The sequence below is a fragment of the Pseudochaenichthys georgianus genome, chromosome 5, assembly GCF_902827115.2.
Source record: "Pseudochaenichthys georgianus chromosome 5, fPseGeo1.2, whole genome shotgun sequence".
NCBI lineage: Eukaryota > Metazoa > Chordata > Actinopteri > Perciformes > Channichthyidae > Pseudochaenichthys > Pseudochaenichthys georgianus.
In genome coordinates this window covers 24,171,499-24,197,901 of record NC_047507.1, presented here as the reverse complement: position 1 = coordinate 24,197,901, position 26,403 = coordinate 24,171,499, and the positions used below count along the sequence as shown (strand labels likewise).

At 40.1% G+C, this 26,403-nt stretch overlaps 1 protein-coding gene across 2 annotated transcripts; it reads left to right on the top strand.

Moving 5' to 3' along the window:
• Nucleotides 1-3,878: 3,878 nt before the first annotated feature.
• On the top strand, nt 3,879-24,511 carry soat2 (sterol O-acyltransferase 2). Of its 2 annotated transcripts, none has more exons than XM_034082074.2 (16): nt 3,879-4,028; nt 5,740-5,879; nt 6,001-6,059; nt 10,838-10,977; nt 11,106-11,159; nt 11,815-11,922; nt 15,320-15,602; nt 18,598-18,673; nt 19,480-19,564; nt 19,646-19,691; nt 19,923-20,052; nt 20,474-20,571; nt 21,207-21,305; nt 21,884-22,019; nt 22,561-22,706; nt 24,068-24,511. In XM_034082074.2, the coding sequence occupies exons 2-16, from the start codon at nt 5,801-5,803 to the stop codon at nt 24,122-24,124; spliced, it is 1,596 nt and encodes a 531-aa protein (XP_033937965.1). In that variant the 5' UTR covers nt 3,879-4,028; nt 5,740-5,800; the 3' UTR covers nt 24,125-24,511. The 2 variants fall into 2 exon arrangements, with proteins under 2 accessions (XP_033937965.1, XP_033937964.1); XM_034082073.2 differs by having other exon boundaries at nt 3,880-4,028; nt 5,998-6,059.
• Nucleotides 24,512-26,403: the final 1,892 nt, after the last annotated feature.

Sequence of the window (26,403 nt, the reverse complement as noted above, 5' to 3'; positions counted from 1 at the left end):
ATTGGTCATGTGTGCGTTCGTGTGTGTTGGAGGAGGGGCTCTGTAACGGCCCGTCCACACAGCGGCTTTGGAAAAAGCTTGCCGGCGGGCGTGTCTGAAGCTCGACCAACAACCAATCACATGAATCTCCCGCCCCTGACACACAAGCAGCGGTTTGATTGGCTAGAGCTTGTACTGGCATATGATTTGATTGGCTGACGCTTCCACCGAAAGCTTCAGAAGCTTCAAAAGTTGAACTTGTGAATTCTGCACACGCTGTGTGGACGGGCCGTAAGGAAGTGGCAGATTTTTTCCGGCTGTGTATTTTCAAATTTTAGCACACTCGAGCTGGAATTTCTCCAAAATTACCTACCCCACCTTTAAATAAAAAAGTTAATTTTAAAACATATTTTTCCTGATTTTAGAAGACTGACTGTCATAGTAGAGAGACTTTTAAACTGTAAATCATACAAAAAATGGCCTGTCAGGGATTGTCTGTGAGATATTCAGTCTTTATCTAATATGTTAGTCAAAAGCATGGAAGAGTGGGAAAAAAAGAATTGTGTAGCAACTATTTTTATACTGCTAATCCTAGTTTAAAAGAAAAATATATATTATTTACAATTTGCTCTATTTTAAATGTAAATGATATGCTATGTATTCTTTATAGCAGTTGTTGAATGTGAAATGTTTGCATATGCTTTGATGTGTGCTTCAAATGGTTTGGATCTCAGATTTCCAATGTGTTATCATTGAATGAAAATGTCATTCCAATATGAATTTGTCTAACAGAGGAATATCGTTCTTTACGAACCTCCTCAGATTGAAACCAAAACGCTGACTGAAGTGAGTCAGTTAAAGAGGCGGTCTATGAAACATAAAGTAAGGGTTACTCTAGGTTATCTTCTGTTACAGCCCCATCTTATCCCTCTCTTCACACACACACACGCACGCACGCGCGCACACACACACACACACACACACAGTTAAAGTGCATCATCAGCCAATAGGTGATTGACCTTTGACCCCAAAATATAGATGTATTACATACAGTCTAAGTTATCTGAGCAGATAAGTTGATTTACAGTTTACACACTTATAATGCCCTTCAAACTATAGACTGTAAATAGCTTCAAACTCATAAAATTTCTGGTAAACCATTCAGGATGACGGAGTGTGTGCGTGTTTGAGTGTGTGTGTCTACGTGCTATATGTGTTGGGAGAGAAAAAGGAGGTGTATCTTCTAAGCAGACTCTCTCACTCTTTGACTTTCAGCCCTTGTTTTTAACAGAACAGACCCGTAACGCTTTATATTACAGCCTGCCGATATAGTGCACATAATTTGTATGGTGCACTCACTGGGTATAGGCACAGGGGACGAGGTAAGAGGGTTTGTGTTTAGAGGGGATCTAGAAATAAATTACACATAAAGTATGTTTTAATGAATTGTTACAGACAGGGGACCAGCAGACTTGGTGTATTTGTTGCCATGGTATAAAAAAGAGCTAAACCTTGTCTGGCACTTTATCAAAGTATTAATTTCATTTAAAACCTTTATTTATACTGATAAATTCCATTGAGATCATTGATCTCTTTTTCAAGGGAGACCTTCTCATATAACTATAATACTTTTATTATAAGGAAACATTTAGGCATTTTAGCTCCACTACTGTTTCTAGTTTCTTTTCCAACACAGTTTTAAATTGTCTGATGGTTTTCATACTTAATCATTATTTTTCATAATATACTGTACACATACATATATTTATATATTATTTATTTTTTGTTATAGCTATGACTGCAGAGGCTGTAAAGCCTTATTTTTGGTTTCCTAGCGACATATTTGCCCCCATCTTAATGCTCTGTATTTGAACTATTCTGACAGTGTCATTTCAGTATTGACCTCTTTCCCCTTACTGTATGTTCATATATGTTGTTATACTCCTATACCTCTTGTTTTTATCTGTTCTTTCCCAGATTTGTTCTGTATAGTTACCCAATTAGCATTTTACAATGCTCTGTACAAACTAAATTATTACGCTAAATAAATTGTGGGCTGTAATCCGAAGCGTTACCAGCAGTCCCTCTATTTTCATTATATTGAGACTTATAAATGCATGAAGCACTTTATCACAATATTTTATTTATGCTTTTTCTCTTTGTACCTCTTCACAAGGGGGAAGGCTAAAAAAAGGACGTTGAACTTGAGAAGTGCTATTCTATCTCTGAAGTAGAGTGTGTTTGCATAACCTTTAGAAACCATTCGTTGAATGTGAATGTCCTTTTGCTGTTAATCAATGAAAACCACTACGGATACAACTAATCCTGACATGCCCAATGGTCGTCTACTGTTCTGTAAATGTTTGGATGATTGTAGAATTTATTTGCAGTCTTATTGTTATGTTTGTCTGACAGTAATTGTACCCAAACTGAAAAAAAATCTGGCAAGGTAAAAAAGATGTGATACTGTAGCCTAAATATGCAGAAATATAACTCTGACAAAGATGGTGGGGTGGTTAAAAAAAAGAAAACTGGTGCAAAATGTTTGTTTGTACATGTGTGTGCGCTGGTTGGTTTGTTTAAGGCGTGTGATTTAGTGCATGCAGTATTCTTTTCTGTAGCTGCTGATAAACAGTACTGTTATCTCATGAAACTCCTTTCAATAAAGAAGATCCTGTGTACATATCATTATGTCACTGTTTTGTTTTCACTCTGCCACTTTAATCATGTTAGATTTTTTTCACTGCTTTCACCAATTATAAATATATTGAAATTGCAGTGGAGACAAAAAAATAGTGTGTGAATTTGTAGCCCTATTTTAAGTAGAGATATACTTGCATGTTGATGGATGACCAAAATAGTTAGAGTTTTGTTAGCATTGACTTTAAGCTAAACATCTTTGAATAAAAAAGATATTTATATGATAGAAATGTTCTATTGTGCTTGTTTTTCAATTATAATAAATTGTAGGATTTGATTTACTGTGTGAAGGAGAAAAAACATGAGGCATGAGTGAGACTGACGTCAACCTAAACAATTCAAACTAGAGCACAGCTCCCTGTTTGTTCAAATTGCTGTCCAATGTAAACTCTTTAGACTAGGACACACAACACACTGATTGTACAACCAGTTTGTTTGGGCGAATTTTCTAAAAACAAACACGTTTTTTTCACGTCTCGCAGAATACAGTGTCCAAATGATTCAAACGGTGTGTCTGGCCAGTCTGGCCTCAATGACTGGTCTTGCTTTGTTTGAATTTAATACACTTTACAGCTACATTTTTAAAACATATTTCCACAGTGAGGCGTATTTACGAACATGTATATTTTTCACTGAAAGTTCATCTTCATGCATCCCCTTTGCAGCTTTAAAATACACAAAAGTGAAGAAATAATGTGCTTTGAATAACATTTTGAGTTTATCCATTCTCATGTCATTTTTTGCTCCTCCCTCTAAAAACACAATGATGTTTCAATACGGTCATCTTGTACGTTTGTCATCGTTTTAAGATGAGATTTAAATTGAGCACACACACATCTATCCTTCTGCAGAAGTCCTCTAGTGTCAAGCTCTGCATCACATGTATCTCCACAGTGAAGGAAGGTCAAACCACCAAGTGACATACATTTTGAAATTTTAAATCAAAGCAGCTAGAATTGATGTTTTTGTCTTTCACTCGGTATTGTAGAAAACCTTTCACCTGGATGTCTGGGAACCTTTCCACACACAAGCTATGCCAAGCAGAAAGGGCATGAAAATCAATAATACAATTCATGCTATGAATAAATATTGCGATGACAGTTATTGAATAGATGAGACAATAGGACAAACTCCACTGTTGCTTCATGACCTCATACATCCAGAGGAGGAGAAGGGGGAATGTGCTGCCCAGGGCCAGGAACCAAAAGGGCAAAGTGCAACATGTATTTGAGGAAAGGAGAGGACAGAGATCACAAGAACTGTAACAGACCTTCTTAAAAACACTCCGGCAACTCCCTCCAGCAGGAAACATCGATGCTAACACTGCCTGAGCCACATGCTGGACGACTGTGAGTATAAACCTGACACAATAACACATGTTGATCGTGGATATATCACTCATCTGTCCCTTTTATGATTATTGTAGATTTCACAGTTTCTGCTGTAGAAATGTAAGTTTAAAAAATGAAAAAAAATTGAACTCTATTACTGTTGAAAACTATTGGTAGTTTAGTGTGGTTGTAATATATAGACACTGCAAACAGGAAGGGATTACATTAAAGTTGCATACTTAGAAAAAATATAATTGGTTTTCAGATTTTCTAATCACTTTAAAAGTATTTTCAATTGATGTGAATACAAAATATTGACTTTAAAGGAGTTCCTCTGATAGATCATTAACCACCCGACTGTAAACACTTTGTTTTTTAAATGAGACTTCAAACTGTGGTTGTATACCTCCACACATCAATCTTTGAGTGTTTCTCAGTCTATCCTCAGTTTACTGTAGCTCAAGATGACTGATAAAGCTCATTGTCACTATTAATTGTAACTATTCAATCAATACATCAATGCAGCTGTGACCTCTGATATCATGATGTGATTAAATGGTCCCATCTTTGATCATTTCACTGTCTTAATTTGTCTCATGGTAGCTTTCATCTCTCCGGCTATCCATCTGAAACAGTAATATTAATCATCATCAACATTATATTGGGCTTAAGAAGCTGTGTTAATGGAGGCACTAATGAAAGAACATGTACTATGAGGTTGTTGTACTGATCCAAGCTCAATGTTCATATTTCATTTTCAAAAGATTTTTAACTTCCAAAGGACGTGGAGGTGGGCCATAAACCCAAATCCAATCTCCTGTAATGTACATAATGTATAATCTGTGCAAATCTTATCTGCTGTGTTGACATTTCTTGTGAGAGATGATCAGACAGCAAGGATTAGAAAATGAGGTCACTCTGTGTCTTTCACCTCTTTGCCTGTTTGCTGTGCTCCTTATCTATAAAGTGTGACCTTACTCTGGGAACTGGTACACCACTTTATCATGTGTTTACACTGTTTACTTTAGCTTGATCTATGTGATAACACTCTTGTAAGGGAAAAACACTTCAGGTAACTAAAGTTCAAAACCCCTCACCCTGTGTATGCATAAAGTTCATGCACCTTTCCAGTTTGAGATTCACATTAAAAAGTTCCTCCAGACTGAGGCTCATCCAGAATATTAATCTTATTGGACATGAGGCAACCTGCCAGCAATGGGCCTGTGACCTAATTTAATCTCTTAATTTATAGCTGGAGATTCTCAACTCGACAAGCTTCAACAAGGGTAAATTCACAATAAATCATATACTCTAGGGTGGAAAACTTTTGCTGCACCGCCCTCCATTGTGAGTGTTGAAAATGTTGTACCTCTGTCCTGTTGTGTCATAGCTATTTAAGCAGAGAAAACAACTGATTTTGAAATCATTTATTGGGGTGAGTCAGTCCGTGGAGGGCACTGCACTGTGTCTCACTGTTTCAGCAGATTTGTCAGAGATAAGAACTATGTTTGGAACTAAACTGGCATGGGTACGGTTAAGAGGGTCAGTTTTGGCTGTAATTTTCCCCCCTCCTGATTGGACCAACAAGAGAGGCTAGATTTGGCAAATGTGAGCCAGGCAGCATTACTCAATCACATTGCACAATGTGTTACCCAATGAACTGTATCATTTATATTGCAATTGAGCTGCACCTCTATATTTACCTTTTTATTCTATATTATATCTACAGGGTTGTCCTCTTAAGTTCCAGTACATAGTGCTTGGTGCTGTGACGTCATCCGGTGGTAACCATGACTACTCCAGAGACACCTAATGGAGTGGTGCACCGAAACATAAAGACCCCTCAGTCAGAGGAGATCTCCGGTCCTGGTATGGTCAAAAATATATTTCTACAGCTTTTCTAGTTTTTCACTGAATATTAATCCAGGTGCAATATGTCCAGAATATTTTACTGTTTCAATGTATGCAATTTTCATTCCTCTCTCAGCAGCTGGAAACCGTAATAATATGTCAGATGAAGATCTAAGACAGTGGCAGAAACATGCGCAGGTAAACAGCTTCTTTTATAATGTTGTTGGTATTTTTGCTTCTTTAAAGTAATGTAACTTATTACATTTGGATTGTAATTACTTTCTAACAAATATTGAACAGGTCAGGGTTAACTTATAGCAGCACTCAGCAGTGATTTCTGTCAAACTCTGTCAAAAGTTATCAAATGTTTTTCAATATGACTACATTTTTGATTACCAAGGTGGGGTAGGTAAGTTTCAGAAACCGGCTCGAGATACACTTTTTGTTATATTCCATGGAATGCTCTTAACATCCCGATAGCAATGAATATCTTAAGTGCTTTGACAAAAAATCCATAAAAAAATGTCATCTGTGGAAGCCGTAATACTGTAAAAAGTACAAGTATTAGATTGCCGCCCTGTCTGTCAGCCTTCCATCTCGTGCACGCACAAATGTATCTCGTGCCCTCATTGGGTGTGCATTGCAGCAGTACTTCAATAGAGGCTTCTCAATTCTTAAATGTCCCCTCCTCGACTCCCCTCCTCGAGACTTAGTCCCGCCCACAGGAGATGCGAGCGGAGGACCGAGGAGGGGAAGCAGCAGACGAAGGCCCTTTCTCATTTCTCTAACTCCCCTCCTCGACTCCCCTCCTCGACTCCTATCCTCGAGACTTAGTCCCGCCCACAGGAGATGCGAGCGGAGGAGCCGAGGAGCCGAGGAGGGGAACCGAGGAGAGAGGAGGGGAAGCAGCAGGCGGTTAGAGAAATGAGAACTCCTCTCCTCTGAGCGGTCATTTTAAAGAGACGTCCATTAATGATGACAGGAGGCACAGCAGCCCTCTGTCTGATGGACAGATGTGTTCATGATGACTTATATATTTACTTTGATTCATTCACAGTGCGGTATAATGAGACAATAACAGGCTACAGATGCGGACACACACATATATATGTATATATTTATATAAATATATACAATTTCAGAATCAAACAGAGCATTCATAATAACGTAACACTATCAGAGACTGGATATCCCCCCCCCCCTCTCTGGTCGCTGCAATGAGGAAAATAAATTACGGGCCAAAAGTTTTATTTACAAGTATTACAAATTAAGCAGAGGACACCAAACCAACTGAGACCTGTCTGTCCGCTGCATCTACACACACACTGTACCACACACACCTACACATAATCAGGCTACAGCTGTTGCGTATTTTATTATGTGAAGCACTGAATGGTTTTAGAAAAATATCGACTCTTTGTTTGTAGATATCTACTAAACTAAAGCAAATAAAGAGAGTAGGCCTGTTATAGAGTGATATATATTATACACACTGCTCTGCTTTCTGCACGGACCTCACAGCTGTTCTCTCTGTAAACATCGCGTTGCGATGAAAGCAGTTTCTAAAATAATATCCAGGGGATGCATGCAGAGCTGTCATTGGCTGAGATAAGTCTGGCCGTGCGTCACGACTCTTTGAAACATCTCTGTTCCCGGAAATGCATCCGCGAAGGAGCCGTGGAGGAGCCATCAGTGTATCCTCGGTTATAGCTCCTCCAGAGAGGCTCCTCGATGCTCGATGCTCGGTCCTCGACGTGCATTTAGAGAAATGAGATGTCCTTCAACATGGCGTGCTAAAATCCATTTCCGGGTCACTACCGGAGGACAGAGGAGTCGAGGAGGGGGATTTGATGAAATGAGAAAGGGCCGAAATGAGAACTCCTCTCCTCTGAGCGGTCATATTAAAGCGACGTCCGTTCATTATTACGTGGCAACAGCTGCATCAGCTGTTGAGTGTTTTGTCATATTTTATAATCTCTGTTAGATCAGCTGAACATTGTTCCCCCACATATTTATTTTGAATTCATTGAGAGTGCGGTATAATGAGACAATAACAGGCTACAGATGCGGACACACACACACACACAAATATATTTATATAAATATGCAATTTAAAGTATGAGAGCACTGTCCGCCGCATCTGCGCACTGTACAACACACACCGACACACTAGAGGCTTCTCAATACTCAAATTTCCCCTCCTCGACTCCTCGACTCCTCGGTCCTCCGGTAGTGACCCGGAAATGAATTTCAGCGCGCCATTTTGAAGGACGTCTCATTTCTCTAAATGCACACCGAGGACCGAGGATCGAGCATCGAGGAGGCTCTCTGGAGGAGCTATAACCGAGGATACACTGATGGTTCCTCCACGGCTCCTCCGCGGATGCATTTCCGGGAACGGTGGAGGCGTGACGCACGGCCGGACTTATCTCAGCCAATGACAGCTCTGCATGCATCCCCTGGATATTATTTGAGAACCTGCTCTCATCGCAACGCGATGTTTACAGTGAGAACAGCTGTGAGGTCCTGCAGAAAGCAGAGCAGTGTGTAGAATATATATCACTCAGTATAACAGGCCTACTCTCTTTATTTGCTTTAGTTTAGTAGATATCTACAAAGAGTCCATATTTTTCTAAAACCATTTAGTGCTTCACAATAAAATACACAACGGCTGTAGCCTGATTATGCTTTAGCAGCTGTAGGTGTGTGTGGTACAGTATGTAGGTGTGTGTTGTACACAGAGGCGGCGCTAGGGGGTGGCTACTTGGGCTCAAGCCCCGGATGTTTTCTGAAAAGCCCCGGATGTTTCACTTAAAAAAAAAAACATTTTTTGAAAATGTCTCGGGAGTAATGTGCAGTACCGGAGTCCACCAGAGAGGCAGCCGCTGCGGGACATTATCCTGCGTACTGCGTAGCCTTCCCTACCCTGAAGAAGAAGTGATCCTTCCTAGTGCCTGACGAGTTTTAAGCTAATAGCCTATAAAGTTATGGATATTAGAAAGTTATTTTCATCGAAGCAGCAGCAGCAGCAGCAGCAGCAGCAGCAGCAGCAGCAGCTGACAACAATGTCATCACCAGCAGTGAAGAAATGGATGATGTTTCAGGTTTGTGAATCTAATGGTGATATCTGCACTCTGGCTGACTGAGTAAGAAGTGAAAAAGAGTGATGTACTGTAACGTTAATCTTATAGCTAGTAAACATGGAGTAACCAAGGCAAGTTTATTTATATAGCACCTTTCAACACAAGGCAAGTCAAGGTGCTTTACAAAAATGAAAGACATTCAGACAAAGGCATTTAAAAACAGTAAAATATAATAAAAGAAACATTAAAAGAAAAAATACATGAATAAAAAGTTACAGTGCAGTTTAAGATATGAATAGTTCACACAGAAGTTCCACTTTACTGATGAACACAACAGCTCAGTTTAAATTAAAAGCAGCAACAAAAAGATAAACCACACTAAGTCAATACCCTTATATGTTAGTATGTATACAGAACATGACTAAAAATTATCCTAAGATGTAACGTTAACCCTTCATACCTCAGTCCACTTTTAAGACACTAAAATAACGTATTCCAATTTTTATTTTGTTTTCGCGCGTGGAATTATACCGGCTCTCGTTTCAGTACATATAACAACGGAACTGACAGGCAACGGAACTGACAGGCAACACTCTGAATCCGATTGGCTGTGACTGCATCCACTCAGAGTGCCCGATTCAGAAACGTGACTCTTACACTCTTTACGTCACAAACAAAGATGGTGGATGAGAATAGATCTATAAAACGATAAGCACTGCGCAGTGGATCGGAAGAGGACGGTGTGTCGGCGTTGTTCGATAGCGGTGCGGTATGCTAATGGAAACACATGCCAAACATGCTAAATCACATCAGAAGGCATCACCCAGATTTGCCAATCACCGGAGCCCGGCAAAAGACAACAGCAGTTCAACAGCTGATCCCCACTGTTTGTAATAAACCAATAGACATGAGAGCCGAGAGACCAAAATAAATAACGGAAGCTTTTGGCATATTTTTTCAACGACTTTGCGTTCTTGAAACACTTTCTTATTATTTATGATGTAATATTTTCAAGACATTCTTTTTAGTTTTACAGCTTGATGAAACCTTTTTGTTTGACATCAGCCATTATAGATACTATGGCCATCTGAGTGTGTGTGGTACTGTTTGTGGTTTGTTTTTAACTGTTTAATACAGTTAATTATTCAAAATGTCAGAGTTCCTTATTTTTAAACTGAAACTTGCACTACTGTTCAAAAGTAAATAACAACAAACCTGGAATTATGCATTTGGGCCTTTTTTTTTTAACCGAACCGGGTGTGCATTTAGAGAAATGAGACGTCCTTCAAAATGGCGCGCTGAAATTTATTTCCGGGTCACTACCGGAGGACCGAGGAGTCGAGGAGGGGATTTGAGTATTGAGAAGCCTCTATTCTCGCCAGCAACAGGCGGCCACTTTCACCAGTCTGCTGACGTCATGTGCGCGTTCATGTGTGTTGGAGGAGGTGCTCTGTAAGGAAGTCTGAAGGAAGGGGCGGATTCTTTTCGGCTGTGTACTTTCAAATGTTAGTGCACGAGTCGGTTTCTGAAATGTACCCACCTTTAATTTAATTGCATTATTTTCCTCAGTACCCGTAACTGATTACAATTCCATTTATTTAAATTACGTGACACAGTTATATGTTATTACTTACTTCCCGTCACTGCAGGTAACACATCATTTCAATTCCAGCCAGTATATTCAATTGAGGTACCTTGATCATGCTCTCACTCCTCTGTCTTACTCATCTGGGGAAATCAAATATAGAAGCTAAAACTGTAGGGATACAGCTTAACATCATATTTTAAGTGTGAAAAATGTGGGCTGCAACTTGCATAGTACTGTGATTCATGAGAGTTGGCTTTCCATTTAGAAATCCAAATATTAATTTCCTCCTGTGTGTCGTCCTGTAGAGGGTGAAGGAGAAGGTCCTGGAGCAGGTCCAGGTTCAGCTCAGTGATTTACTGGACCAAGCTCTGACTGAAACCGTTGAGTCTTTCACCCAAACACAGGCAACATTCAATGGAAAGACAACAAGCAAATCTGCACCCAGGTGAGGAAGAGGGGCAACTTTCACTCGCACACATATTATTCCTTATTGATTTTGGAGATATATGTTTATCCTCTAAAGAACTCTAGTAAAATGTGTGTCTTTCCAATTTTTCTTGTCGTTTGTTTTAGATCTCAGAGAACGGATGACGGCAAAGTGTTTGTGGCCAGGCCGTCACTGTTGGAGTAAGTCAGAAATGATATGTAAGGTGGTGAACTATGCCAAAACACATGCAAAAGAAGAAACATCTCCACCGACTTGACAATACATGCGCCGCTTTTAAAATACATTGACCAACTGATGAAACATAGTTTGCTAAAAGCGCTACATAAACCAAACGCTGCAAATATATATCGCTGTAAGAAGCTCAAAACAAAAAACATAAAATGTTGGCACATTTGTGTTTTTATATTTGCATCGTTTCTGACGCTGCAGTGTGTTTCTCCTGATGGAAGTGCATTGGGCCGTTGTAGCGTGTTTGCACCTGTCGCCCACCGTACAACCCAAAGATATCCACTTGATGATCACATAGGACAAGGAAAAGCAGAGGATGTTTTGTGTGATGCTGTAAAATGTAAATTGATTGTCAAAGTAGTTGCTGATTCATTTTCTGTTGGTTAAAAGTTATCTCTCATATACCATACCCACAGCTTTATGGTGTGTGGGCGAGGAGTTATGCAACTTGTTATGACAGACATTCCGAGTCTACAGAGATATGAGTTCTGTATGTAGATTGCGTACAAAGTTATACTGTTAAAAATGAACCTAGCACATGTATGCGGAATGGCAGATATTAACATTCATACAATTTACTCAACCAGTTCTCCTCCTCTTCCTCAGTGAACTCTTTGAGATCAACCACATCAGGACCATCTACCACATGTTCATCGCTGTACTCCTCATGTTCGGCCTGAGCACACTGGCTGTGGACTACATCGACCAGGGCAGGTGTGTGTGTGTGTGTGTGTGTGTGTGTGTGTGTGTGTGTGTGTGTGTGTGTGTGTGTGTGTGTGTGTGTGTGTGTGTGTGTGTGTGTGTGTGTGTGTGTGTGTGTGTGTGTGTTTGTTTTTTTGTCCAAGTCAAGTCTCAAGTCTTTGGTCACGAGTCCAAGTCAAGTCTCAAGTCTCTAAAAAAATAAAAGTCTCATGTCTCTTCTGGTTTTAATAAGCCTTCTATTGTCTGCTGCTATCCAGTCTGTTAAGAATACTGCACAGCTATATCTAAGAAATTCAAAGCATTTACTGTGTTATTATCACTCCTATATCTATTAGCATACAGTATCAGTACTGATTAGTTGTTTGTTATATGATCACTTTAAACAGGCTATTGCAATGCAATATGAGGAAAAACATCACACTTTAGCTAAATGCAAACACTTCAGAATCAGAAATCAGTATCACAAATACTTTATTAATCCCCCGCAGGGAAACTGTTAAAAGTACTTAAAAGCGGGTAATGATTAACGTTACCGACCTTTTTTATGTCATGTCAAGAGTTGGATGTCAACGCCACTCAACTCAAACAAGTGTGACAAGCAAACATTCACTCATCTTTTCAAATACTCAGTTACAAAGCTAGTAGCAAGCTAAGTTAACATTACATAGCTGATGCTGCTAAACATGTTTGCTAACCGTCCATATGCGTTAATGTGACTGACCTCTCCGGGTGAGTTTTCAAGTGCCTGATGAAATTCGACGTTGTTGCGCCAGCATCCTTGATTTTGATATTGCAGACTTTGCAGTGTGCGCTCCTTTTGTTGGTGCCGCCGGCGTTTTGCTCGAAGTTTTTGTAGTTGAACATAATTATTACAAGCGGTACAGCCGCAGGTGTGCCGCCGGTCGCCATTGTGTTACTACGAGGTAGTAACAGAGGCGCGCACGTCTGCGTAATGAGCCCGGCTAAAGTAACTGGATGGCCTACCTGCCTGTCAGCCTTCCATCTGGGCACAAACTTATCTCGTGCCCTCATTGGTCATGTGCGCGTTCGTGTGTGTTGGAGGAGGGGCTCTATAAGGAAGTAGCAGCCTCTAGCAGATTATCTCCGGTTGTGTATTTTCAAATTCTAGCGATCTCGAGCCGGTTTCTCTCAAATGTACCTACCCCACCTTTAATACGCCAAAAATAGAAAACACAATCATTGTTCACGAGTCGCAACACACGAGTCCAAGTCGAGTCTGAAGTCTTTTGGTCACGAGTCCAAGTCAAGTCTGAAGTCTCTGTGTGTGTGTTACGTCCCCACTAAGGTCTAGGGGACCTGGAGACAATAACGTACAACCAATAAGTATGAGAGAGTCAGAGTAAAGGTTGACAAAAGGTTTATTCCTTGTAACCTATCAGATAATACAATTAAACAGAAACTGTTTGTGAGGAGGAGGAGGAGTCAAAGGATTGTGCCAAACAAAAGAAACAAGCATAACAAAACCAGGCCTACCTCTACAACTATCCTTTGAAACCAAACTCAAACAAAAACCCTCACTAACTAACTACAAAGAATTTGACAAAACAATATACAGGGGTGGCAACAATCCGCTTACCTAGTGTGTCTAAACAATAGTTAGCTCGGTGGTGAGAAATGTACAGGGTACCCCAGACTTACCTAACTCCTCCACCTCTCAACACACACATTAACAAAGTTCAGATTATTCAAAGAGCTTTAGTTGCTAAGCACAGCCGTGTTCCTTCCTCAGCAACAGGCCCAGAGTGAGAGAGAGAAGACTTCCTGGGTGCCTCCTTTATGGTCGGCCCTGGTTGCTGATAGGCCAGCTGAGGGTGAGAGGATCCAATCAGCCATCAGACTCAGGTGCACAGGCAGATACCGATCAGCTGCTGATTAGCTGTGCAGAAGACAGGGAGAAGAGAGAAACACAGGAGGGAAGGAAAACCACACATGTACAGCCTGCCTGGCACGTAACAGTGTGCGACTTAAGTGCGACTCGAGTCCGAGTCGCAGACTCGAGTCCGAGTTGCAGACTCGAGTCCCCATCTCTGGTGTGTGTGTGTCTGTTCTCAAACTCCACTATGCGACTATTTAATTGTAATACACGTTACAAAGTGATGCCGAAGTAACTACATACTGAAAACGGTTAGTAAAAGCCATGAATTAACGCTTTGATAAGTCTGCAGACAAGACGGCAGACAAGACGGCAGGCGAAAAGCTTTTAAAATGCGTGTTTTCTGAATGGAATCGGATCCATCAGGCTGAGCTAACCTGTAGCTGCTCCATCCACACTCACAACAACGTCATACAGACATAAATAAAGCAGCGACTGTATTCACCATGACACAGACAGTCTGTGGTTTGTACTTGTTTAACTTTTGTCCAGTTTCTGAACAGATATGAGGAGCTGTGAGCTCTGTGTGCTAACGGCTGATGTGTTGGCAATCACGAAGCGTCATTTCTTGACTGGCAGCAAAAACAACCAATGACAGCAGTGCTTCTCTGGCTGGCTCTGTCCAATCATAAACAAGAAGTGTTCTCCCTAAAGGAATACCCTTTCCGTCCATTGTGAAATGTTACAGCGTTTTGTGAAATGCTGTAGTGTTTTCTGAAATGCTACAGCGTTTTGTGAAATGCTGTAGTGTTTTCTGAAATGCTGTAGCGTTTTCTGAAATGCTGTAGTGTTTTCTGAAATGCTGTAGTGTTTTGTGAAATGCTGTAGCGTTTTGTGAAATGCTGTGGTGTTTTCTGAAATGCTGTGGTGTCTCGCACTTCAGGGCCACCGTAAAATCTAATAGAAACTCAATAAACCCCAAAGCATTTAAAAACTTTCCTATCTTCTTTTTCATTTTCCCTGTGTCCCTTCCTCCTAGTACTCTCCCTGCCTCTCTGCCCGTTTGGCAGCAACGATAGAGCAATCAATCCCTCTGAGTATGTCTGTGTTGCTCTGGGCAGCTCAGTAATGATTCGCTTGCAGACGCATTCTTGTGCTCCTCCATCGGGAAACTCGACTGTGTGCAAATAATTTGATACGTCGACAAACATTTAACATTGATTTTGATATCTGGAGAATGAAATAAAAAAATGTAATATACAACTGGACGTGATGAATGGCACCATCCCTTTGACATGCTGCAGTGAGACAATGGGTATTTTAAATCAATTTTGAAAATCAATTGCTATCACCAGAGGGGTCTTTCAGAGCAAATAATTCAAAAACATTTAACTATGCTTGACATTTATTCAAAACAGTCAAGCTTTGATATCAATAACATTTTAATTTAAAACCCTGTTTGAAGCTAAAACAAGACATTGTGGCAAGTAGAGCGCATCACTTATTTTCTTCTTTGTAATAACTTTGTCATACCCTTCACTTAATGATTGTACTTTTTATTTTATGCCATCCCAGGATAGTTTTGGAGTTCGATCTGCTGTTCTTCGCCTTCGGAAAGCTGGGGACGGTGGTCTGGGCCTGGGCTGTGATGTTTTTCTACACGCTGCTGGTCCCCTACCTCACGCTGGTGATTTGGGGGTCTTTGTACCACACCTGCCCCTCTAAGCTGGGTCTGTCCCTCGGCGCGGGGCTGATCCTGTCTGCAGTGCAGACCTACGTCCTGGGACTCTTCCCCATCTTTGTGGTCGTACAGTACCAGCTGCCAACAGCCTCGCGGTTTATTGTGATTCTAGAGCAGGTGAGTGTCTGTTTGAGGAATAACAACTTTTGTATTTATTGAGAACAGGGTGCAACCATATACAGTCTATGGGTGCAACACTTTTGAACTGCCCATAAGCCTTCAGGATACATCAGCATGTATCGTATTAGAATTGGCTTATTCGTATAAAAAAAGAAGGACAAAAAAGGTACAAATAAATGCAGTACAGAAAGGATACAAAATTGTAATTATTAACCATGATCAAATGTGTCCATCAAACTGCAATGAAAGGTCCTGCTAAAGACATATCTTCATTACTGAATTCAAGAGGTTCTCAAACTTTCTGTACTGAGTGAGTATTGGCCCATGTATGTATATTGTTTAGTCAGATGTTGATATATTAGCATAGCCCTAACAAATCTTACATATGATCTGCTCCAAACACATTAACTACAGTATGTATAGGTCAAAGTAATTTTGGAGGAAAAGACGCTTGAAGAAATTCTCAAAGTATCTAAGCAGCATCGAGGAATTAATCTCCCTTTGACACATGCAGTAATAGTACTGAATCAGAGATAACACACACGATCATTAGAGCTTAGCAAGGCAGCAATGCCAAGCTTAAATCACACGAGGAGGAGGGATGGCTGTTGCAGGGAGTCGGGCTGCATCCACAGTTAACAGATCAACAGGGAACAAGTGAGAGCAGCAGATTGTACCAGTAATTAGCACACATTTATTAATGTTGGATTGGATGTTGCTAGATGACTTGTAGCTAAACAATAATACATGAATAAGTCAATTATTGTGAATTTGAATTAAACAGCTGACAACAAACAGCTCACATGAGCACTTCATGTGTGATTTCCCAGCAGCAGCAGCAGGTCAGTGTTTACAGTTCTAGCTGCTCCGAGAAAGTGCGGGTAAACAACCAGAGGTTGTCTGGAGTTCCAAGTCACAATCGTTTTCATAACTCCTGCAGTACAGAGATGTTCACAAGTCTTTTTTTGCAAGTCCAAGTCAAGTCTCAAGTCTTTGGTCACGAGTCCAAGTCAAGTCTCAAGTCTCTAAAAAAATAAAAGTCTCATGTCTCTTCTGGTTTTAATAAGCCTTCTATTGTCTGCTGCTATCCAGTCTGTTAAGAATACTGCACAGCTATATCTAAGAAATTCAAAGCATTTACTGTGTTTTTATCACTCCTATATCTATTAGCATACAGTATCAGTACTGATTAGTTGTTTGTTATATGATCACTTTAAACAGGCTATTGCAATGCAATATGAGGAAAAACATCACACTTTAGCTAAATGCAAACACTTCAGAATCAGAAATCAGTATCACAAATACTTTATTAATCCCCCGCAGTGAAACTGTTAAAAGTACTTAAAAGCGGGTAATGATTAACGTTACCGACCTTTTTTATGTCATGTCAAGAGTTGGATGTCAACGCCACTCAACTCAAACAAGTGTGACAAGCAAACATTCACTCATCTTTTCAAATATTCAGTTACAAAGCTAGTAGCAAGCTAAGTTAACATTACACAGCTGATGCTGCTAAACATGTTTGCTAACCGTCCATATGCGTTAATGTGACTGACCTCTCCGGGTGAGTTTTCAAGTGCCTGATGAAATTCGACGTTGTTGCGCCAGCATCCTTAATTTTGATATTCCAGACTTTGCAGTGTGCGCTCCTTTTGTTGGTGCCGCCGGCGTTTTGCTCGAAGTTTTTGTAGTTGAACCTAATTATTACAAGCGGTACAGCCGCAGGTGTGCCGCCGGTCGCCATTGTGTTACTACGAGGTAGTAACAGAGGCGCGCACGTCTGCGTAATGAGCCCGGCTAAAGTAACTGGATGGCCTACCTGCCTGTCAGCCTTCCATCTGGGCACAAATTTATCTCGTGCCCTCATTGGTCATGTGCGCGTTCGTGTGTGTTGGAGGAGGCGGGCTCTATAAGGAAGTAGCAGCCTCTAGCAGATTATCTCCGGTTGTGTATTTTCAAATTCTAGCGATCTCGAGCCGGTTTCTCTCAAATGTACCTACCCCACCTTTAATACGCCAAAAATAGAAAACACAATCATTGTTCACGAGTCCCAACACACGAGTCTAACCCGAGTCTGAAGTCTTTTGGTCACGAGTCCAAGTCAAGTCTGAAGTCTCTGTGTGTGCGACTTAAGTGCGACTCGAGTCCCCATCTCTGCTGCAGGAGGATCAGAGGGTTTTTTATTGCAGCGTGAACTTTTTTTTATTAGGAACAACATGTCCTAGAAACACCCTGGACTGTAGATGAAATGATCTTCATTGGAACTCAAAATGATAAATGCAGCCATCAGCAGGAACATTGTTAGAAGAAAAGCCTGCTGGCCAGAGTTTGGAGAGATGAGATTCTTCCAACTGGAAAGTCACCAAAACAGAAAGTCGATCTCAATGCAGCCAACGTCTGAACATCACGGGTGCATTCTGTAATACCTTCTCATCCTTTATCACACTGGCCCTGGGCTCCAAAACCGTCTTAGTCCTGCGATCATTTTATCTTCATTGGATGGAGTGAGATAATCCCAGTGCTTATATGCTTTTGGGAAACCCGGTCCTTATCCTCATCTGACCTGGAACCAATAAGTCCATTCGTAATTCTGGTGCCCTCCATACCACATATCAACAGTTTGATATTGGTTTTTGATGCATAATTGAATGTGTTTACTTAACTTAATTGTGCAAAAAAGTAATTGGTTCCCTGTTGTCTGCAGAATGCAGATTAATCACGCATCATGTCTGAATCACAGTTGGCTGTCTAAAAATGATTAACCATTTTATTTAAATGGCGCCTGTTGTGCTATAGTTCCCTTTTAGTCTATGTTCTCACGGTTAATTACAGAAGTGAGCTAGATAATGAATCATTAGGTCAATACGTTCAAATGTAGAGCATGAGATTTAGGCCCCAAGGATATAGTTGTTCACTGCAGACACCTTGTCAATTCATGCAATAAAGACGGACGGAGAAGCTGTTTCACATAATACCTATCTATTTTCCGCAGATTCGATTCCTGATGAAAAGCTACTCATTCATAAGAGAAACCGGTCCTGTTATCATGAGGAACACACCAAAGGAAGGTACTGAACTGCATTGTATTGATGTCAGGTGTATTTAATCCTCAGGCTGAACCATTACTCATGATGACACTCTCAGACACGAGAGAAATGACTCCCAGAGAACTCAGCAGGTTACCATGAATACTCAACACAGACTGAAACACACATGCAATAAATTAAATTGAATATGTACAGTCCCATGAGGTCCTGTCATAAAAGTGTGTTAGTGGTGAGGAATGTGTCTCTCTCTGACTGCGTAGCAGAAGACATAAATAGTTATTTCAGTAAAATGCCTCCAGTTTAAAACTCCTGAATAAAAATGTAAAGACTGGCAGAAACAACTTTATAAAAGTTTCTGTAAAATATATTTGTTTTGGAAAGAGTTGAAAAATACAAAATGTTAACACATATTTTAATAGCTATGTTAAATGAAAGAACAGCAGGTTTGGAGCTTGACTGAACTACATCTTAAATTCAGCAAAAGAGATTAGAGGTTTTTCTATGTGGACAATTTTGTTTAATGGCTTAATGATTGTGTGATAAACTCACTTCATTTTAAGGGAGCCATTTCTTAGCAGGTCCCTGTACTCAGGTGCTGTAAAGCTAAAGCGTTCACACATGGAGCTGTTAATGGCTGGTACTGTGCCACATAATGAAACAAGGCCAATTAAATGACCTTAAATAAGCTATTTCTAACCAACCCCATTTTTAAAAGTCATTCTGGATCATTTTAACTGCTAAAATATATTTTACTGTTAGAATTTAGGACTCAAAACTGGACCCCTGACTTTGATGGTCATACAGACTGAATTGTTTTTGTTTCTCAGGAGAAAGCCCCAGATTCCCATCACTTTCCAGCTATCTGTACTTCCTCTTCTGTCCGACTCTCATCTACAGGGAATCATATCCTCGGTAAGACACTTTGTCCTTTTGAACCTTTTGCTGATCCCTCATGATTTACTTTGTAGTCACATCGTGTCTCTTTCTTTGCAGGAATACCCATATAAGATGGAAGTATGTTGGCATCACAACTGGAATGGTAAGTTAAACTTCATTGTGTAGATTGTGACAGAAAAACGAAGTAGGTGTAGTGAGGTTAATGACTTATAAGTAGCTTGTAGCGCTTGTGTATTGTTGGATAACGTAAAGCAATCATAAACTACAGCTTTAATCTCAGATCTCTGAGGTCACATCACTATCTCCTGTTGTGCTTATTCTGAAGTGAGCTCTAGATTGGAATTGCTTTTAACTTATAATGCTTAATTTGCAGATTTTTGGATGCCTCTTTTATGCCTACTTCATCCTGGTCCGCCTTTGTGTGCCCGTCTTCAGACCTGAGACCAAACAGCCTTTCAGTAAACGAACTATGGTCCTGGCTGTGTTCCACTCAATATTACCAGGTACTTCCTACTTTCTACTTTACTGCAGCTTCTTGTTTTGTCAGGCGAATGAGAAGAATAACATATTATTTAAAGTCCATCCTCATTCTTAACAACACTTATGCTTACAATTTCTATCATCTCTTATCTGCATGAGTCAATGCTGGACAGGCTCAGGGCTTAACAGGTTAATGTTTCCCTTATGGAAATAGAGAAAACAAGTCTCTAGTGTTTTAGAGTGATAAGATTATATGCGGTTATGCAATCAAATGCAGGTATTAAAGCCTGGCATATTTATTGCTCTCTTTTAAAGAAGGGCTTTTTGTGTATAGGCTGATTTAAGAGCAGCGTCAAGATACTATTCTTCTGAGAAAGCTGGGAGCAATGCCCAGAATGAAAGTGTCGCTCACAAACTCCCTCTCTCTGTCTGTCCCTGTCTCAGGTATAATGCTCCTCCTGCTGTGTTTCTTCGCCTTCCTGCACTGCTGGCTCAACCTCTTCGGGGAGCTCCTGCGTTTCGCTGACAGAATGTTTTACAAGGTGTTTGTCATGGCTGATTTTTGTGGGCATCATCCCTCCTGTGAGCACTTTATTTGGAGATGTGCTTGTTCTTCCATGTGGGGAAATTACAGCAGCAGCCTGACGGTCCCAAAAACGTCTCCGTCCTCATAATCTAGGCTAAAGTTCGCTCTTGGACAAGCTGTGACATAGTGTTGTACTCAATGTTATGATTACGAATGATTTATCCAATTTGTGTTGTGCCTAGAAACCTGAAAATAAGACGCAACTGACACCATACTTGTGTGTGATGCTGATTTGAGTTGACCAAAATATAAAACAACTTTTTATCAATTGTATTAAACCTTTTGCAATGCACATAGATCAACTCCCCTGTAATTGTTCCAGTGTTAGCGCTTCATTTAAGTGCAAACTTCTACATTAGCTGGAAGCATTGTATGCCAGAGCTACACACTCTTATACTCTGGGTATGTTTAAAGCCATACTGTATTTCATTTAAGAAGATCACACAGGTTTGGCTCTCACCAGTTTATCTTCATGAAAATCAGTATGTGTTTTCAGTTGTCGAGATGCCAGAAGTGAGGGAAGCCTTATTTACTGTGTTTTTATTTTTGTTATCCACAAACTCATTTTACCACTCTGCATTGATGTTCTAGGACTGGTGGAACTCGACGTCCTTCGCCAACTATTACCGCACCTGGAATGTGGTCGTTCATGACTGGCTCTACCAATACGGATACAGAGACTTCCTCTGGGTGAGCCCATTGTCAATACAGCAACCTACAAATGAATCAGAAATCCTTTATTTCAGAATCAGAAATCCTTTATTTCTTCCACAACAGGGAAATGTAAATGATTACAACAGCAGATAGTACAGATAAAGTGAGGGGGGCGGGGCAAATGGCTAAGTATTTACACGTTATTAACAACTATATAAGTACAAAAACTAGCAGCCAATTGTAAATTAACTGAGAGAAATACATTAACTAATTAAAAATAAAAATAAATGAAATTGCAGGAGGGTATACTGTATTGCGCTTGCATGTATATTACAGACAGTGTTATTTCAGATCAGGGGTATTCCAGGCCATGTGTGTGGGGGGTCCACCAAGGGCCGTGGTGGTTGTACAGCCTGTCGCTAAATACAATATATAATAGTACAAAACTATAATGTGATGTCCCAATTGGTTTTGTCTGTATTTCCAAAACAGCATGTCACATGGTTAAGTCATTATAGTAGTGTAACACTCGTCCTGTAATTCTAGAGACACAAATTCCCAGCTGAGCCCTCCTGACCTCTAACCCAAACCCTTCCTTCCTCTGATCCCTGCAGCTGTCCAAAAAGAAATTCCGAACAGCTGCTATGCTCTCCGTCTTCATCGTCTCTGCTGTCGTCCATGAGTACGCCCTGGCAATGGGCTTCGGCTTCTTCTATCCCGTCCTGTTCTTTCTCTTCGCCATCTTTGGAGGTGAGGGTTAAACTAAGTATTTGAGGAACAATCTTCACATTAAAAATAACTGGACATTATCGGTGCACGGACCTTGCTGCTGGAGGAAAGCATCCGATTGAATACATGCCTTTCAAATAAAGAATGAAATAAGATGGGAAAAGCAAAACATGAAAAATATGATTATGTCCAACTCATTACTAAATCACAAAAGAAAATCACTAAAAACACTCTGAATGCAATAGCTTGTTAAATATGTAAATGTCCCCTTCTACATTCTGGACTGTGCCTTCAAAGTTCAAATCAGTATGTATTCACAATACACACATTTAAAAGCTATTTCCAGCAGACAACTCTCATAGTGTTCATTGTGTCCTTTTCCTCTGAGCTCAATAAGAAGTCATTTCACAAAAGATTTGATTTTGTCTCACGCTCTTACTGTATGCCCTTGTTCTTACGAGCACACATCTCATCCTTAACACAAATACACTGTTTCTGTTTAACTTCAGATAACCTTGACACAAAATCAACAATAACATTGACTTACTTTATCCTCTCCCAGTGGTGTTCAACTTTGCCATGAATGACAAGCGACAGAGCCCCGTGTACAATGTGCTCATGTGGGCGTCTCTCTTCCTGGGACAAGGCGTCCAGGTGTGTCTGTACTCACAGGAGTGGTACGCTCAGATACACTGCCCTCGGACAGAGGTACGTGCTCCACATACATGTGCATGCTAGTTCTAGAAAAGGCTCTAGGAAGCTATGCTCAGATGATCCGACTGGTTTCATTTATTTGTGGGTGATTATGGTGATTCTATTTAAGGGTAGCTTGACTTTTTATCAAGTTTGACAGGAACAACATCACTATATCGTATAAGGATCACTCAAAATATGTTTACGGAGACACAGACATATAAACACTTACACGTTACGTTATGATGAAACACAGATTGAGTCATACACAGAATCACAAGGTTAAAACACCAGCCACCAGCCGACACTTGTTACTATAGTATACTGTGATATTCTTCTTAGTTATTGATTATGGTGTTTGAAGGTTTAAATAAACATTCTCAATGGACTGTGTTAAAGCTCAGTGATCATGATTGAACAACATCTAAATCCTTTAAATAAAGAAAGCAAAATACATAGACAGATCAAATGTGACTGAAATGTGACTTGCAATACAACACTTCGACCCCAATGTGTGACGTACTTTAAAGGAAAAATGAATAGGAGGTCAGAAGGTGAATAAACTTGAAAGACAAATAAATAGACTAAAACATCACATGGTACTTTGGACGTCATACTGACGCCAGAAACCAGATGAATCAGACTAACTGCTTTCACTGTTTTATAATCCTGGCTTTGTAGTCTCCTTTTATCTCTAGTCATTCCTGAGCATCTGTTACTACACAGACTACGTGCATAGTGTGGACACGCATATAACATTACATGTTACTTGTTAGACGCTTTTCTCCAAAGCGACTTACATACTCAATACTGTGGACAATCCCCACAGGGGCAATTTGGGGTGAAGTGTCTTCAGGGACACAACGACATGCTGACTGCAGTGGGGTTTGAACCTGTGACCCCCTGATCCGAACACCAACGCACTAGCCCACTGCCCCACACGCTTCCTCGTCCAATATCAATTGTAGAAATGTGTTCTCAAAGAGACAGCTTACCCAATTTACAAACATAAGCCTATGGAGGAGAGCCACATGTGTTAAGAAAAAGCATGTTTGTAAAAATCTGACAAGTAATTCATCGTTTAAAAAGCCCCCCTTCCAACCCCAAGCATTTTATGAAGTCACAGATGTGAGGGATTTGCCTGACAGATGGGCCCAGATGTACTACTACTTATTCTACGATGACACCAGCTACAGCATCCAAGCACGCCTCATTCTCTCACACAATGGCTTAACACAGTTAACGGCTCTCTAAAAATAGACCTAAATGAGATTAGTAATGATGTATGGATGTTAAATCATACAGATGAAATGTATAAAAGGATTTCAAATAATGTTACCATATTTAGATCGATATTTTTTACTTTGTCTCAACAGAATAGCTTCTGGGAGATGGTGACGCCTCGATCGTGGTCCTGCAGCTACCAGAGATGATGCTGCCGTTATGAGAACCGAGGGATAAATGATGAAAGGGTAAAGGTCTGAAAAATTGAAGACTGGCAATAGCAAGGAACTTGAAATGTATGTTAATATATATGTTATTTTCTGTATTTTTGTGTGTTAAGATTTAAGATGTATTTGGGTCAAGATGTGACTGTCACCGTTATCTTGTTGAGTTATTATTCAGACGTGACGCTATTCATAAGTCTCACCTCTGAATTATTCCTATTTTTATACAGAAAGTATTAAATACTGTGAAATAATTTAGGCCGTGTAAAACTTTCTTTAAAAATGATTGCAATGAGCTGATATCATGTGCCTGTTGATTATTGTACTGTAAGCAAAATGTTGCACATCAATAAAATGTATTGACAAAATCTTTATAGTTTTAAAAAAGTTCGTCATTTTGTAAAACATTTGGTGTTTATGGATTAAACAAACAGGATAAGACATGTGAATGGATGAGCTTTGGAGATATGCAGATTATTGACCTCCGCCAGTATAGCTGTCCCCCCCGATGCCAGTATTTATCCTACACTAAGCTAACCACCTCTTCAGCTTCAACACAGTCAACAGGGGAAAGTATGTAATATATATTTATAAGCTATATAACTATTATAAGATCCCTGAAAATAAATGTATCAATTATTTAATTTGTCAAAATAATCAGATATACAATGTTAAAATTGCCAATGTATTTCTGCTATATTTAGTAAAGTTGGACATTTTACAAAATATATCAGTTACTACTTCCTACAGGTTTGCCATAGGGCATCTGGCCTGCTGTGTGTGTTGCATGTTTGATCCCACCTTGGTGGACATTCAGCTGGCAGGGATTGGCTGGGAGAGCAGGTACATTAACCAACCACAGGCAGCGTCTTATCAGTGTGCCACAAAGCCTCCGTTTGTCTGCCTGCCACATCAGGAAGAAGAAGATTAACATGAGTACAGTGTTTGCATTAGTGATGTCATGCTCTGTAAACTGATACAGTACGAAACCATGGGAGCTCAGAGGCACAGCAGGACAGGGATAGTTTTAGAGGCAGCGTCATTATAAGATATGTTTACATGTCCTCGTTTGACATATTTCATCAAATGTTATGCTTGAAAATTAAATCATCTGTCTCTTGCATTTTCTCTTTTGACATTATTTTATTACCTAACTTTCTTATGACTTATGAAAGGGAGCCGTCACGTTTTATTTCTTTTTTATGAGATATTTTCCGTGGAAAAAAGACATTTGCATTTGCAGAACCATATCATGCCGAGTCTACAATGACATAAATCTCCATAAAAAGTTGTTTTTGAAAATTCTCCAGCAGAAATGGAACATTGTAATAAGAACATTTTAATTTGTTTGGAGTCGTTTCTCTGGCCACTAATATAAATACAATTTTTACTTTCTTTTTAGCTTTGGTCTGTTCTTCACCAACTATTGAATGGATGATCTACATTTAAAGCTGAAAAACGCTTCATTTTGGATAACTGTCAGGTTGCACTAAGTGGCTTTTTTCAACAACAACAAGAATGGCTGCATCTAAAGAAAAGCTTGATCAAGATGGTCAGATTGCACAGTAAAGTTGCAGTTCATTTTTTTTATTTGTAATTAGCTGATAGATTCTAAAACAAAGGCTTTATAGAACTGAGAGAAGTCGGGTCCAATAATTTGATCCATTGCTAATGTGAAAATATTGATTATGCAGCTTTAATTTGGCTTTGCAAATGAAAGGAAATGACCTAGCAATAGATTAGAAATGTTTGGTCATTCAGTATACTGATGGAAGGAAGAGGGATACTGTTCATTAGAGGTTTCTCAATACTCAAATTTCCCCTCCTCGACTCCTCGGTCCTCCGGTAGTGACCCGGGCCCTTTCTCATTTCTCGAACTCCCCTCCTCGACTCCTATCCTCGATACTTAGTCCCGCCCACAGGAGATGCGAGCAGAGGAGCCGAGGAGGGGAACCGAGGAGAGAGGAGGGGAAGCAGCAGGCGGTTAGAGAAATGAGAACTCCTCTCGGTCATTTTAAAGAGACGTCCATTAATGATGACAGGAGGCACAGCAGCCCTCTGTCTGATGGACAGATGTGTTCATGATGACTTCTATATTTACTTTGATTCATTCACAGTGCGGTATAATGAGACAATAACAGGCTACAGATGCGGACACACACACACACACACACACACATATATATTTATATATAAAGTTGTATTTACAAGTATTAAAAGTAAGCAGAGGACACCAAACCAACTGAGACCTGTCTGTCCGCTGC

What these genes read in the sequence shown, in the direction of transcription:
- soat2 (XM_034082073.2), top strand. Translation starts at nt 5,801, where the DNA reads ATGACTACTCCAGAGACACCTAATGGAGTGGTGCACCGAAACATAAAG. An exon ending in CTGACAGAATGTTTTACAAG is followed by an intron (nt 20,572 to 21,206) that starts GTGTTTGTCATG and finishes TTGATGTTCTAG; the next exon opens with GACTGGTGGAACTCGACGTC. An exon ending in TCTCTTCGCCATCTTTGGAG is followed by an intron (nt 22,020 to 22,560) that starts GTGAGGGTTAAA and finishes ATCCTCTCCCAG; the next exon opens with TGGTGTTCAACTTTGCCATG.